The sequence below is a fragment of the Bombina bombina genome, chromosome 7 (genome assembly GCF_027579735.1).
Source record: "Bombina bombina isolate aBomBom1 chromosome 7, aBomBom1.pri, whole genome shotgun sequence".
Taxonomy (NCBI): Eukaryota; Metazoa; Chordata; class Amphibia; order Anura; family Bombinatoridae; genus Bombina; species Bombina bombina.
In genome coordinates this window covers 42539535-42555460 of record NC_069505.1, presented here as the reverse complement: position 1 = coordinate 42555460, position 15926 = coordinate 42539535, and the positions used below count along the sequence as shown (strand labels likewise).

The 15926-nt window shown below is 36.7% G+C and overlaps 1 protein-coding gene across 1 annotated transcript in view; it reads right to left on the bottom strand.

The window, feature by feature from the left end:
* LOC128665837 (rab9 effector protein with kelch motifs) overlaps positions 1-8928 on the bottom strand; it is a 61519-nt gene extending 52591 nt beyond the window's left edge. Inside the window, exon 1 of the mRNA XM_053720064.1 lies at positions 8776-8928. Within this exon, the coding sequence (XP_053576039.1) occupies positions 8776-8840 (65 nt within the window). The 5' untranslated portion in view covers positions 8841-8928. The remainder of the gene's footprint in view (positions 1-8775) is intronic.
* Positions 8929-15926: the final 6998 nt, after the last annotated feature.

The following is a 15926-nucleotide window of genomic DNA, read 5'->3' as shown; positions in this document are numbered from 1 at the left end:
GGTAGGTAGGCTCAGGAGCATGTACATATCTGGATCACTATACGGCAGCAGTTTTACAACAATGTTATACATTGTGCAAAACCCAATGCCGTCTACTGCTTCAGAAACTCCTGAGCCTACCTACCCGATTATCAAAGAATACCAAGAGAACAAAGTAAATTGGATTTATTTTTTTGGTTATAAATATTGTACACTCACTAAATCCAGGGACACAACTAAAAAAAAAATGTTTTCGTGATTCAGATTGAGCATGAAATTTTAAGCAACTTTCTAATTTACTCCTATTATCAAATTTTCTTCATTCTCTTGGTATCTTTATTTGAAATGCAAGAATGTAAGTTTAGATGCCGGCACATTTTTGGTGAACAACCTGTGTTGTCCTTGCCGATTGGTGGATAAATTTATCCACCAATAAAAAAGCTGTCCCGAGTGCTGAACCAAAAAAAAAAAAAAAAAAAAAAAGCTTAGATGCCTTTTTCAAATAAAGATAGCAAGAGAACGAAGAAAAATTGATAATAGGAGTAAATTAGAAAGTTGCTTAAAATGGCTGCTCTATCTGAATAACGGAAGAAAACATTTGGGTTCAGTGTCCCTTTAAGTTTGGGTTTCAGGTCACTGTAAAGAGAGCTTGACATCTACAATGTATCATTGCCACCACTAGTCTGAAGCTAAACACTGCCATTGAGCCAATCAACGGCTTATGCACATTTTAGTTTTTTTAAACACCAATCTCAGATCTAACACAGGTGCAAATTGGGAAGCTTGCACTGAACAGACCAGTTAAATCCATTTGTGTGCACACTAAACGTAGAAGCGATGTAGCTTAAAGGGACATTGAACCCAGTTTTTTTTCTTTTGTAATTCAGATAGAGTAGCAATTTTAAGCAACTTTCTAATTTACTCCTATTATCAAATTTTCTTCGTTCTCTTGCTATCATTAGTTGAAAAAGAAGGCATCTAAGCGTTTTTTTGGTTTCAGTACTCTGGACAGCACTTTTTTATTGGTGGATGAATTTATCCACCAATCAGCAAGGACAACCCAGGTTGTTAACCAAGAAAGGGCCGGCATCTAAACTTACATTCTTGCATTTCAAATAAAGATACCAAGAGAATGAAGAAAATGTGATAATAGGAGTAAATTAGAAAGTTGTTTAAAATTTCATGCTCAATCTGAATCACGAAAGAAAATTTTTGGGTACAGTGTCCCTTTAAAAAAAATAAAGCTCTCATCTGTATGATTGTTATTAAATATAGCGCGTTACTGGAAAACCATAGTTCCCTCATTCCAAATTGTTGAGCGCAAGATTAATTTTTATTATCAGATGAGCAGCTCATCCGCCGACCTATTAGACGCCAAAGACCCATTTTTAACCCTCTGGGAACCATGGATCATGTATATTGAAAATAAGGACAGGCAACAACTTCCACACAAGCACTTAGACCTTACACATAGGACTCGCGCTCTAAAAAGGACTCTTCACAGTTGATTGGTTACTCTAAAGTATATAATTCTCATGTATTCAACGTTTATTGCATTTGTTTGCTAAATAAGCTTATTTTTTGTTTCAGTTTACGAGGGCTGAAATACTTTACATCATTTGCCCTTGCTCAGTGATGGTATCGATGTCATTTGTTTCATTGCTCTCCTGACCTGAATTTAATAGACGTTGGGTATGCAAAAAATGTAACTTAATTATTTCTGTTGCTTATTTTTGGAAACCCGGACAATTTCAGACATGTATCCCTTTTCTATAGACCATTATGATATTAATGTTGTATATGGACTTCTTATTGTAATAAGAATCATGAAAAATTCAATAAAACTTTTTTCAAAAACAAAATAAAAAAGGGTTAAAATGTCTTTAAGGCGTTTGCACTGCGTTGTACGAATGACTACCAAGTTATTTTAAAGGGACATTAAACACTAAATACGTCATGCACCTCCCTCTAATTATGGGCGTTGCCATTATGGAATGTAGGTTAGACTGCAGGTATCTGTTCATGTGCAAACAACACCGGAATGCAGTGAAAGATAGGTTTTTACATGGCAACACCCATACTATGCTTATAAAGAGCTATTTGGTGTTAATTGTCCCTTTTAAATGCACCAGGGATGCACACAATACTACTGTGAGAAAACCTCGTCTCCCACCCCCCACCACTAAGGCTGTAACGTTACTGTAATAGATCTACTGATGACAGTTATAGTACATACCCCAAATCACATTGTTATATACTTATTTTAACTGTTAAGTGTCCTCCCAGAATATTTGTAATTATTTATTATTATTCTGCTCAACAATGAAAATGTTTGACTTGAAAATACTTCTAATTGATTTCAGCATGGGAAAAACGAATATGACATTTAAATCTCAGTATTCCATTAATGATGTAGGGCAGTGCTTTCCAAACTGTGTGTCGTGACACAGTATGTCGGCAGCAGTGAGTAGGTGTGTCCCAGCTTCAGCACAAATTTTTTTGAATTTAAAATGTTTCTTGGTTTCCGACTTTCATCCTGCCTGCTATGCATATCCCGTGGTTGACACGTGATTGATACCTAGTGGGTCACAGATCATCTAAAACTATTGGTGCAGCTCAGTGGGGACTGAAACTATTCCCATTGGCGGCACATTGGCTCCTGACGGCACGTGTAGTGAGTGAGACAGCAGTGTGTTTGCAGCGCGGGCAGTAGTCAGTCGGACTCGCAGAGGGCGGCAGCTTAAACACTGAGCTGAAGTCAAAAGTCAGTGGCGTTTTTTTGCAGCTAGCTCCCAGTAGTGCATTGCTGCTCCTGCTCTTGATATATGGATAGGAAGTGGAAATGCTTGATGATGAAATGAGAGTGTCTTTAGCTAATATTCCACCAAATATTCATAAACTGTGCTCATCCCATCAACCTCATACATCCCATTAAAATAGTAAGTAGCTATTGGTGTTAAACGTTTTCTAATTCTTGCACTTACTTACTGTTACTTGTAAATGCATTTCGTTATTATATAATCTATGTTTGTGTCTGTATCTCTTAAAACAAGTTAGTTTAACCTCCTGTTTGCCAGTACAACTGAATTACTGTGTCGCAAAATGATGTAGGTCTAAAAAGTGTCACCAACATGAAAAGTTCTGATGTAGGGTATGGGTATAGAGCACTGATTTTCAAACTGGGCCTCCCCAACAGGAAAGATTTTTAGGATTACATTAGGTGAGAGCAGATTAATAACCAGGTTTACTACTCAGCTGATTATTTCACCTGTGCTCTGGTTCAGATAGCCTCAAAATCTGGCCTGTTAGGGAGGTCTGAGGACAGGTTTGAAAACCAGTGGTTTAGAGTAAAGGGTGTGGTGCTCCTAGGGGCCAAGTAAGGAACCTGAGTATAGGAATGAGTCACTGTAGGCAGTGTTTTGTTTATTGTCTGTGTGTAGTTTCCAGGAAGTGAAAGTGTTGTTCCTTTCATGGTTTTCAATTGTGTGGTTATGCTTTACGTTAAAAAGCCAGGATGTCACGCAAATACGTTCATAAAGAACTTTGTAAAGGGGGTGAACAGGGCCGAAGAAGCTGTTCAAGTACCTGAAAAGAACATTTTCACAGCCAAGTGAGGCTAAAGTTAAGAAAATCTTTGTTAGTCCGCAAATTTGTGAACTTATTACCGATAAAAACTTCAGGCAAGTCCTCAAGGGTAACGAGAAAGTGGCTTGGGAAGCTTTTAAAGGTGTTGTGTCTGGCTTTGTGGGTAACCGAAGAGCTGGAAACGATGTTGAGCTTGCGGAGAACCTTCTAGACGAGTTTCATCAATAAGGCTGCAAGGTCACTCAAAATCCACTCTTGACTCATCTGGACTTCTTCCTTAACAACTGTGGTGCAGTGAGTGATGAGCACGGTGAGCGGTTCCACCAAGACATTTTAGCAATGTAACGAAGATATCAGGGTAGGTGAAACACGCTATACTTGCCGACTACTGTTGCACAGTGACATGTCCCAGAAGAGGAGTACAAGTGACAAGCAAACAGAGGGTGCTCTTGTGACTAGGCCACGATTTATGATAATACTTTCAAAATTCAGAAATCCTATTCATTTTTCTTGAAACAAAATTAGTTAAAGTGAACGTCAATTTTGATGCTAAAGTGCCTGGTTTTTAAAAATTTGATTAAAAACAGGGGAACTTTAATTCATCAAAATTTACATTTCACTCCTGTTGTGAGAAAAAAAAAAAACCTTACCTTTTAATCTTGACAGCTGCTCCAGCTTCCTCCGGTCGTTGCAAGCCATTTCTGACGTCAGAAATGATGGATAGGTCATCCTCCAATCAGTGTCTGATTCAATGCCGTGATTGGAGGAAGCCGGATTCCTCATTTTAGACCCAGGAAGAGGCTTTGCGACGGGTGGAGGAAGCTGGAGCGGCTGTCAAGTTTAAAAGGTAAGTATTTTTTCACAGCACAAGTGAAATGTAAATTATGATGAATTAAAGTGCCCCTGCTTTTAATCAAATTTTTAAAACCTGGCACTTAAGCATCAAAATTGACATTCACTTTAAGTATGAATATTGTTAGTAAGGAAACAAATGTTTTTTTGAACAGTGTTATTATAATCAGCAGCAAGGGGTGCAGACAACTAGGCCACCACTCGTGCATCAGGAGGAACAAGTGCACCTTCTGAAATGTTTTGTAGAATTTTTTATTGCTCATTTACTTGTGCACATGTTTAATGAGACATAACTCAAACCTTAATGTGCAGGACTGTATTTCAATCTTACATTATAGAGACATTAAACACTGAGATGGTAATATAAAAAAACGGTATAAATAAATAAAAACCTCTACAACAGAGCTTTCCAAACTTCATGTTGGCGACACAGTTTTTAGACCTACGTCATTTTGCGACACAGTAATTCAGTTGTACTGGCAAACAGGAGGTTAAACTAACTTGTTTTAAGAGATACGGACACAAACATGAATTATATAATAACGAAATGCATTTACAAGTCACAGTTTGTAAGTGCAAGAATTAGAAAACGTTTAATAACACTAATAGCTACTTACTATTTTAATGGGATGTATGAGGTTTATGGGATGAACACAGTTTCTGAATATTTGATGGAATATTAGCTAAAGACACTCGCATTTTATCATCAAGCATTTTTAAGCTTCTACTTCCTATCCATATATCAAAAGCAGGAGCAGCAATGCACTACTGGGAGCTAGCTGCAAAAAAAACCACAAAACACTGACTTCAGCTCAGCGTTTAAGCTGCTGTCCTCAGAGCTCTACGTGTCCGACTGACTACTGCCCGTGCTGCAAACACACTGCTGTCCCTCTCACTAACTACACATGCAGTCACGAGCCGATTGAGGAAACTACACGTGCAGTCAGGAGCCAATGTGCCGCCAAAGCGCCATCCAATAAGAATAGCTTCAGTTCCCACTGAGCTGTGCCAATAGGTTAAGATGATCTGTGACCCACTAGGTATCAATCACGAGTCAACCATGTGATGTGTAGCAAGCAGGTGGAAAGTCTGAAACCAAAAAAAAAAAAAAAAGTAAAATTTTTTTTAAATTCAAATAAAATTTGTGCTGAAGCAGGGACACGTAAAGTGAAACAAAAGAAGGCGCCAACATAGTGCAAAAATGATACGCCGCTGTTGTAAGTGGTAATATACTCACAAGATAACACACTTGAGAAGTGTCACAAAAGCCTTCTGGACTCTTAGAGTCGTCCAGCTAACTCCCACTCCTGTGTGGTATGATTTCGTCTCCTACACGTCCTCTTTTTCATGCAGTCTGTGCTATCTCAGATGGTGATCAGCACTCCAAACTTGTGGTATTGCAGACAGGGCTCAGACCCCACAAGCAAGCTCCAGACCCAACAATCAAGTGGAACTGGCACACGCAAACAGTCCAGACCCAATGCTGGAAGATGTGTGCAATAAGCAATAGTACCGTAATGGTAAAGATAAAATAAAAATGAAGTTCGTGGCAAAAGTCTAAAATCAATAAAAAGACTTTATTCAGCACACCGTTTCTCGGTCTGTACGTGACCGTTTCCTCAGGTGCAAATATGTATAATAAAAACACAATAGCCACCTTGGGTCTGGACTGTTTGCGTGTGCCAGTTCCACTTGATTGTTGGGTCTGGAGCTTGCTTGTGGGGTCTGAGCCCTGTCTGCAATACCACAAGTTTGGAGTGCTGATCACCATCTGAGATAGCACAGACTGCACGAAAAAGAGGACGTGTAGGAGACGAAATCATACCACACAGGAGTGGGAGTTAGCTGGACGACTCTAAGAGTCCAGAAAGCTTTTGTGACACTTCTCAAGTGTCTGTTATCTTGTGAGTATATTACCACTTACAACAGCGGTGTGTCATGCCTTACTGATTTTTGCACTATGTTGGCGCCTTCTTTTGTTTCACTTTACCTGTAGATATCTCGTCTTGGGCCATCTGCCATTGGATACTACATTTAATAAGATTTGAACCTTTATATGGACATTCTGGATACTAAGTATCATTAATACACTGTATTGTTACGATTTTTACACTTTACACAAGTGATACCACTGGGATTATTGCATTATCCTTTAGGGATTGGTATCATCCCATTAAGGAATGTACTATTAGATTTGAATGTTAAGAGTTCTTTTTGTTATGCATACACTATTTATTTGACCTTTGGCGCATGGATTTTAATTTTTGTTTTGAAGCAGGGACACACCTACACACTGCTGCCGACACACTAATGTGTCACGACACACAGTTTGGAAAGCACTGCTCTACAATATACTTCCATTTATTTTGTCCCCTTTTCCTGTAATTCCATTCTGAAATTGTGAGCATTTCAGTTCCTGTTAGAAATGGAAGTGCAGAACACAGTTATATTCCTCACAGTCATTGGCTGCACACTCTAGTGACCTATTTATAACTGTCCCTAATTGGCCACAGCAGAGAAGGTAACCTAAGTTACAACATGGCAGCTCCCATTGTATTATAGACACTAAAACTTTACACTTATTTTGTTAATATTTAAACCACTAATGAAACTTTATAAAATACATAAATGTTATTCTAAGACTAATCTTTTCTTTGACAGCATTCTAGCATGTGTTTAATGCACTTGTGCTATACTTGTATTAGCAAAAAATGTCTAGAAAAACCATTACAGTTTAGTGGCATACGCACATATGCTGCACACGCACTGAGCTTCATAATTCATACGCCCTAATAAGATAACCAGTGGTGGTGCTGTGTATCATGTCAGCAATGACTCAGTGTGCATCATAACCCCACATACAACTCACTGCACAGCATATTTGCGTATGCCATTAAAAACACTGATACCATTTACTAGAAACTTTTTTTCCTTTATGAAAGTTTATTGCATAATTGCTTCTATTACAAAACTAACACATTAGTGGTTATTAAAATTGGACAATTATGTCCCTTTAAACACTTTTGTAATATAAAATGCTTCATTGTGTGTGGTAAAAACAAAAACTTTTCAATACACTATTGTTTCAGTAATCCCCTTTTCAACCAATTTACTTCAGAACATTGTGGGCTTCCAATTCTGAAAACTGTTAATACACATCACAGATGTCACAAGCTTAACCCTGCAACATTTACACTGACTGTCCCGTTAAAGGGACAGTAAACACCTTGTAATACATTTTAGCTGTATTGCTATAGAATAACATACCAGCCAAGTCTAAACATTTATAAACATTGTGCATGCTGCAATGGGTTTGTTTAATAGCTTATCTCCACCAACCATAACCTGGTATTTAGTCTGCAGACAGGACACAACCATTATGTTAGTATAAAGTGCATTGTTTTGCAGTTATCTGATAAACCAATTAGGGGCATATATGTAGCAGGAATAGCCTTGAGAAGTCAGCAGGTGCATAAGCAGCTCTGAGAATTTGAAAAGTCACAATGTTCAGAGCTAAATTACAGTAAAACTGGCAAAATAAAGAAAATAAATTGCAAGGTTGTTTTATTGCACATAATTAAATAGTTTATACAATAAAATCGGTGTTTTCTGTCCCTTAAACTGCTTTAATTAAAGGGACAGTAAAGTCAAAGTTAAACTTTTATGATTCAGATAGAGCATGCAATTTTAAACAACTTTTCAATTTACTTTTGTTCTCAAATTTGCTTTGTTCTTTTGGTATCTTTTATCAAAGAGTAAAACTAGGTAAGCTCATAAGAGCTCAGGAGTGTGCACGTGTCTTTAGTACTGTATGACAGCAGTGTTTTGCGACATTGAAAAACAAAGTTACAAATATTGTTGCAAAACACTGCTATCATAAAAGTACTAAAGTGCACACTCCTGAGCTCTTATGAGCCTACCTAATTTTACTCTTCAATAAAAGATACCAAGAGAACAAAGCAAATTTACTAATGGTAGTAAATTGGAAAGTTGTTCAAAACTGCATGTTCTATCTGAATCATGAAAGTTTCATTTGGACTTTACTGTCCCTTTAATGATTGTACATGGAACAGCAGCTGAGGAGTTACAGTACTATTATTAAAAAAAACACAAAATAAAAGTTGCAGTGAGGGAACAGGAGCTCCTCATGGGTACAAGGAGGTTTCGCCCCGGCAGGGGTATAGCATGTTGCAGGGACTACTAAAGGGGAGGATAAAATAAATAACACTCAGGTGAGAGGGACAACTAAACTAACCCCTAGTGATACATTGTAACTATATAGCAATGCTAAGGCTCTAATTACACTCACAGCTAATGATATTACACTGAGGGTTATCGCACATGTCCCGCCCCCATTACCGGTTCAGCCTAAGAGGCGGCTCTAGTGGGTCCCACAGAACATAGAACTCCGGTGTCGGTTCCATGTCCGCTTGTCTGTCCTCTTCTTCTCCCGCCAGATTGAAAACTCCCGCTCAGTGCAACCTGCCGCCAAGTCAGGGGCTAGCTAACTCCGCCTACCTACTGAAGCCACGCCCACTCATCGGAATACAACCAGGGTCCCAAAGTCCATGTTTCCGCCCACTCTTCATTGCCAAACCCATAACTTTACAGTCACGCCCACATGTCAATCACCGTTGTTAGTCACGCCCAGAAATTCCCTGCAGCCGTGCTTGTCACTCTTATTAGATATAGTACAGTTTGTCATGTTTGGGACAAAATCATTAAAATGCTATTAACATAATTTGTTATTAAAGTTTAGATATGTTTTTACATTCCATCTTAATTAACATTATCATTTATTAAAAGGGATATAAAACCACATTTTTCATGATTTAGATAGATACATACAATTTTAAATAACTTTATATTTACTTGTAATAACTAGTTTGCTTCATTCTCCTAGTATCCTTTATTGAAGGAGCATTAATGCACTACTGAGGCATATAGATGCTGCCACCAATCAGCTTCTGAGGCTACCTAGGTGTACTTTTCAACAAAGGATACAAATAGATTGAAACAAACTAGATTATAGAAATAAATTGTAAAGTTATTTAAAATTACCTGCTCTACCTAAACATGAAATAAAAAAAAAAAACAGGTTCCTGTCCCTTTAAAGTAAGTTTTTTTATTTAAAGTGACAGTCTACCCCAGAATTTTTGTTGTTTAAAAAATAGATAATCCCCTTATTTTCCCCAGTTTTGCATAACCAACACAGTTATAATAATACACCTTTTACCTCTGTGATTACCTTGTATCTAAGCCTCTGCAGACTGCCCCCTTATTTCAACTATTTTGACAGACTTGCATTTTAGCCAATCAGTACCCTCTCATCAGTAACTACACAGACGCGAGCACAACTTTATCTAAATGGCATGAACTAAGCAAAGAGAACAAAGCAAATTTGATGATAAAAGTAAATTGGAAAGTTGATTAAAATTACATGCCCTTTATGAATCATGAGAGTTTAATTTTGACTAGACTGTCCCTTTACGACTTTCATTAACATAATTTCTCAGTAAATCAAGTTTTATAAATAAAATGCGGAAATTAAATTTTCATGATTCAGATAGAGCAGCAGTTTTAAATAAATCTTTATTAACATAATTATTAAAGCTTTTTTTTGTATTCACATCTTTATTAACAGTCATTTGGTATTTATGTTTTATGTTTTAAAATATATCTTTGTATCTTTATAACTTACTAGGTTTTAAGCCTGCCCAGAGGGCAGACTATTTATTTTTTAAGCTACAGATGTAGCAACAACCTTTTTTTTGTAAGTTTGCCTTTATATACGGTAAATATTTAACTGTCAGGTGTAGCAATACTGTATTTTATACAGAAAAAAAAGAAACATTATCCAAAATAAAAATACTCCTAATCTAATGCCCCTTTTTTAAAAAAATAAATAAAAAAAACACCCCAAAATAATACCCTATTCTAATGCTAAACTTAAAAGGGCTTTTTTGTAGGGCATTGCCCTAAGTTTAACAGCTTTTTTTGCATAAAAAATACTAAGCCCCTCTAACAGTAAAACCCCCCACAATAAAAAAAAACTAACACTAATGAACCTAAACTACCCATTGCCCATAAAGGGGCATTTGTAGGGGCATTGCCCTTAAAAGGGCATTCAACTCTTTTTCAAAGTGCCACAAATAAGCCTAATTTAAAAAAAATAAATAAAAAAAAAATAATAATAATAAAAAAAAAAAACTCAGGGGCGTGTCTAAGCCACAGTCATGACTATGTAGTGAGAAATATGCTGATGTTAGTAAGAATTGTATAAGTTAGATTGGCCTTGTGAATGTTCCTGGCAATGCGTCTGGAAGCCCGTTATCTAGGTAAGATGCCCAAACGGCCTTGACTTGGGCTGAGCTATGTGCCCAGATATATTTTTGTTATTGTTATAAGAAATACTCCTTCATATTCCTCTTTCACCCAATTATTTTAATAAGCTTCTTTTGTTCATGAAATATGGTGTGAGATGATGTAGTTATGAATATGTGTCATGATCCGGTGTACATGTTCATCTATTATGAAGAACATCCGCCTATCGACCCTCAGGATGATTCTTTGGTAGGAAGCTCATTGTATGTTACGTTCATGCATTATCACGATGACTACAAGAAAGATGACTTCAAGTTTTGCTCTCATCATTTCCAAGATCTTTTGATACCTGAATTCCTTGGCCTTCGCTTTGTCATTTTACTTTTTCAAGAGATCTCCAACCCTCCTTTCTTGATTTCGGATTGGACTCACTACCTCCATACATCTACTACCGGCTCTCCATATCATTTTTGTTCTCTCTCCATTTGGATTGCGTTGGGCGCCCGGAGGTCGCCTTTAAGGAGGGGGTTCTGTAACATATCTCAGCCTAATATCACTGTCCCTTTAAGACTGCCTTCCCTGCTTCTGACAATCATGTTGGTTTGGGCAGTATTTGCATTCAGCTTGCCTGCCTGATTAATCATTCATGCACCTGATTTCCTTAGCCTCTTCTAAGTCTTCTCAGGCCTAATGTGCTTTGCATTAACTTTGAAGTTGTGTTCCTGAAAACAACTGAGGTCTGTGGTTGATCCTGCATGAATTCTACCAACATATTCAAGCTTCAGTTTTTCCTATTTCTTCTGCCTAAAATCAGAAAATCGCAAGTATCCAAATAATTCCATTTTATTACGTGGACACTGCTGCTTAACAAACTCTGAACTTTGTTATAAATCAAGCATACTTTTGGTTATCATCACTCTCTAATTATAACAACAGCATCTTACTCAGAACTTTATAACTATTCTCTGCAACAAGTTGTCATAGCTGAAATATCCTTCTACAAATATGTTAACATATTCAGAACTCTGCATCTATGTGTTCAGTTAAAAGCTTTCATGTGATTCTCCAATATATGCACAAACAGTAATTGATGCCTTAAACTTTCAACTTGACTAAACCTGTGCTGCTCTGCTTATTACTGACATACAGCTCTATATAATATTATGTGTACTGTGAACCTGCAACAAACCTTAGTTTGCATATATATGCACAAACACTAATTAATGCATAAAAGTTGCAACTTGTCTATCACCTGTGCTGCTCTGCTTAATTCTGACATACAGCTCGATATAATATTATGTACTGTGAACCTGCAACAAACCTTAGTTTGCATATACAGTATATTCACAAACAGTAATTAATGCCTAAAACTTGCAACTTGTCTATCACCTGTGCTGCTCTGCTTAATTCTGACATACAGCTCTATATAATATTATGTACTGTGAACATGCAACAAACCTTAGTCTGCATCTAAGTGTCAATCTTCTACCAGTTAACTCTAAAGCCTGAACATTCCACATTGCTATATTTTTCTCTCATTAAATCCTGCAGCTACTCCTATTAAGTTACTATAAGTCACAGTGAAGTCAGAATATATTGTATACAAATGTTGCACTCTCCATTTATTCTACAATAACTTCTAGCAACTATGAATCACAGAATATCATCTATCCACGTCCAGGATACTTTTCCCTGGTTCAGGGGTCGGTGTCTTCAAATCCCTACCACTGCCCTGAGGGTCTGTGTCCTGAGCGCATGTACACCGGAACATGACAATGTCACTTTTTAACCCTATATGCTGTAATTATTGCCTATAAGAAGTGTTGTGCATCTTCTAATAAACAGAACAGATGTTAGACTGATTGCTGCGTAGTCTGATTCCTGTTCTCTGGGATATCCCATCAAATAACCCATTCATGTCCAGGTGACAGTGTATGATCTAGGCCAAGTGCTGACTGACACTTCCCCCCCCCGAAAATAACACCTAACAATCAGCATCTACTAAACTCCTCCATCAACATTCACTATCCATTGAAATCAGGCTGTATCCAACCTTTATATGAGCGGATTTTGTCAGCTGTTTTTTCCTATATACCTTATTAACAAAAATGGTACTCATACTTTTCTCTCCCTTTCTCAGCAACTACTCCCATAAGCCTCTAGAAATCCCATAACTAAGACATCCTACCTATACACAAACTGTTCTTATCTATTCTATATATAAAAATCAGCCCTACCCTGAGCTATCTCTTATTATGCCCCATTTAAGCCTTTCAACCATTAGTACCTCCCATAGAAGAGCTCACTCGGTATAAGCGGACTCAGTATCCCATAGCCTTATAATGTAATATAAAAAGCACCAACTCCTACAAACACTCACTGCTTCATGGTAGATACTGACTACAACTTTCTTATAAGTGATAGGGTCCATAAGTCCTTACTTGCCTTCCACCTCATAACAGATAGTAGGGGGTTCTCTATTAACATATCATAAAAGCATTTTCTAGGTTTTCTATTGATTTGTCTCATGATAGATATTATTAGTTGCTGAGATATTCTTATTAGCGGCTCTGGAGCGGCAGTATGTACCACTTAAGACTTGAGATTAAGTAACTCTATTTAAAATGAGATTTCCAACTAAAATGTCTATATACATCCCTAAAGTAAAATCACTTCATGTAATGGTACCTGTTAGGATCTTACCAAGATTACTATTCTCAGAGCTATCTCTATTTTTAAATTAGGGTTTTCTGAGCACTTTGAAAAAGCTGAATGCCCTTTTAAGGGCAGTGAAAAAGAGCTGAATGCCCTTTAAGGGCAATGCCCATACAAATGCCCCTTTAGGGATAATGGGTAGTTTAGGTTTATTAGTGATAGATTGTTTATATTTTAGGGGGTTTGGTGGGTGGGGGATCTTATCTTAGAGGGGGGCTTAGTAATTTTGTATGCAAAAAAAACTGTTAAACTTAGGGCAATGCCCTACAAAAAGCCTTTTTAAGGGCTATTTGTAGTTTATTCTTAGATTAAGGGGTGTTTTTATTTTAAGGGGGTTTATTTTCATAGGGATTAGGTTTATTTTGGATGTGTTTATTATTTTTTTGTAATGTTAGCCTCTTTTTATTGTGCAATTTTAGATTAATTTAATGTAATTTTTTTTATTTATTTTAATTGTAATGTATTTTTTTAAATGTAATTAAGAGGTTAATTTAGGGGGCTTTGTCATTCAATTATTTTTTGGCATTGGGGTTGGTGGAGTAGGAGTTAGTAGGTAAATTAGCTTTTACTTCGTACAGGCGGTTAGTTTTGTTATGTTTCTATACTTATTGCGGGCGATTTTTTGTTTTTTTTGCAATGCTCCGTTTGCCTTTGCTGCATCCCGGTAGATTTCCGAAAATGGCAGGGTGGTGAAAGAATCCACCCCACTCTGCCATTTTCAGAATCCACCTGGATTCAGCTTCTCTGCATCAAGGTGAATTCTTTTGGCTGCCTCACGCTGCTAACATTCCTTTGAGGATGTGTGCGCAACTGGCAACACCGATGGACACGCGGTTATAGTATAGATTATATTTTTTATCTCAACAGGAATTTTACATTTTTATTCCAAATAAATATTTTGAATGATTTTTATTACAATTTTTAATTAATTATAATTTAGTATTAAATAATTTTTTTTTTTTTTTTTTCCTTTCCAACAGAAATGTAATATTTTTATGAATAAATATTTTTAACATTATTTTAGTGCTTTGTTATATGTATAATTTTTTTTAGGGTTCACTGTAGCTTTAAAATTATGCATTTAAATTTTTTTATTTTTTTAATAGTTATATTTGATTGCAAATAAAGAGTAAGTGGACAAGTCATATGATCACAATTTGTACAAAAATATATAAAACATGTTTAAAGAATTATATATATATATATAAAAACAAATATTATTTTCTGCATTTTTATATTAAAGGGACAGTCTTGTCAAATTAAACTGTAATGATTCAGATAGAGCAGCAATTTTAAGCAACTTTCTAATTTATTGCTATTATCATTTTTTATTAGTTCTCTTGGTGTCTTTATTTGAAAAGGCAGGAATGTAAGCTTAGGAGCCGGCCCATTTTTGGTTCAGAACATTGGGAAAGCGCCACCCAGGTGCTGAATCAAAAATGGGCTGGATCCTAAGCTTACCTTCAAATAATGATACCAAGAGAACGAATAAAAATTGATAATAGGAAAAGTTTAATTTTTAATTTCCTTTAAAGGGTGATTAAAGTCTAAATTCAACACAAAGTTGCAATTTACTCCTATTATCAAAATTGCTTTGTTATTTTGGTATCCTTTGTTGATCAGCATACATAGGTAGGGTCAGGAGCAGTAATGCCCTGCTGGGAGAAAGTTTGGCACATCTGGTGAGCCAATTACAAGAAACACACAGAAGAAAATTGAAAATATCTTTTAAATTGCATATGCTGAATCATTAAAGTTTAATTTTGACTTTACTGTTCACTGAGGAGACATTTCACACCCTTTGCTAAAACCATTGTAGATCACATCTTTGTACACTCATTGTAGATCACATCTTTTGTAATGCTTTTATGTGATTTACACACACAAATCATATTTGTTTTATTTATTTTTATTATTCAGCATATCAAATATTAAAGCAAATATCTTTATTTTACATTTACAGTATATTCAACATGACAAACGTTTAATGCAACCTTTGTACTGAAGAACAGCATGTGTCAGTTTTATACATTTTAGCGCCACTGTGAGATATAGCAAGGTAAATATCCCATGGTGCAATGTACCAGGTAAAGTGTATAGCGCTGTGAGAAAGTGCCGCAGAGACATGTGCCAGATATAGCGCCACAGTGAGATATCACAAGGTAAATATCCCATGGTGCAATGTGCCAGGTAAAGTGTATAGCGCTGTGAGAAAGTGCCGCAGATACATGTGCCAGATATAGCGCCACAGTGAGATATCACAAGGTAAATATCCCATGGTGCAATGTGCCAGGTAAAGTGTATAGCACTGTGAGAAAGTGCCGCAGAGACATGTGCCAGATATAGCGCCACAGTGAGATATCACAGGGTAAATATCCCATGGTGCAATGTGCCAGGTAAAGTGTATAGCGCTGTGAGAAAGTGCCACATAGACATGTGCCAGATATAGCGCCACAGTGAGATATCACAAG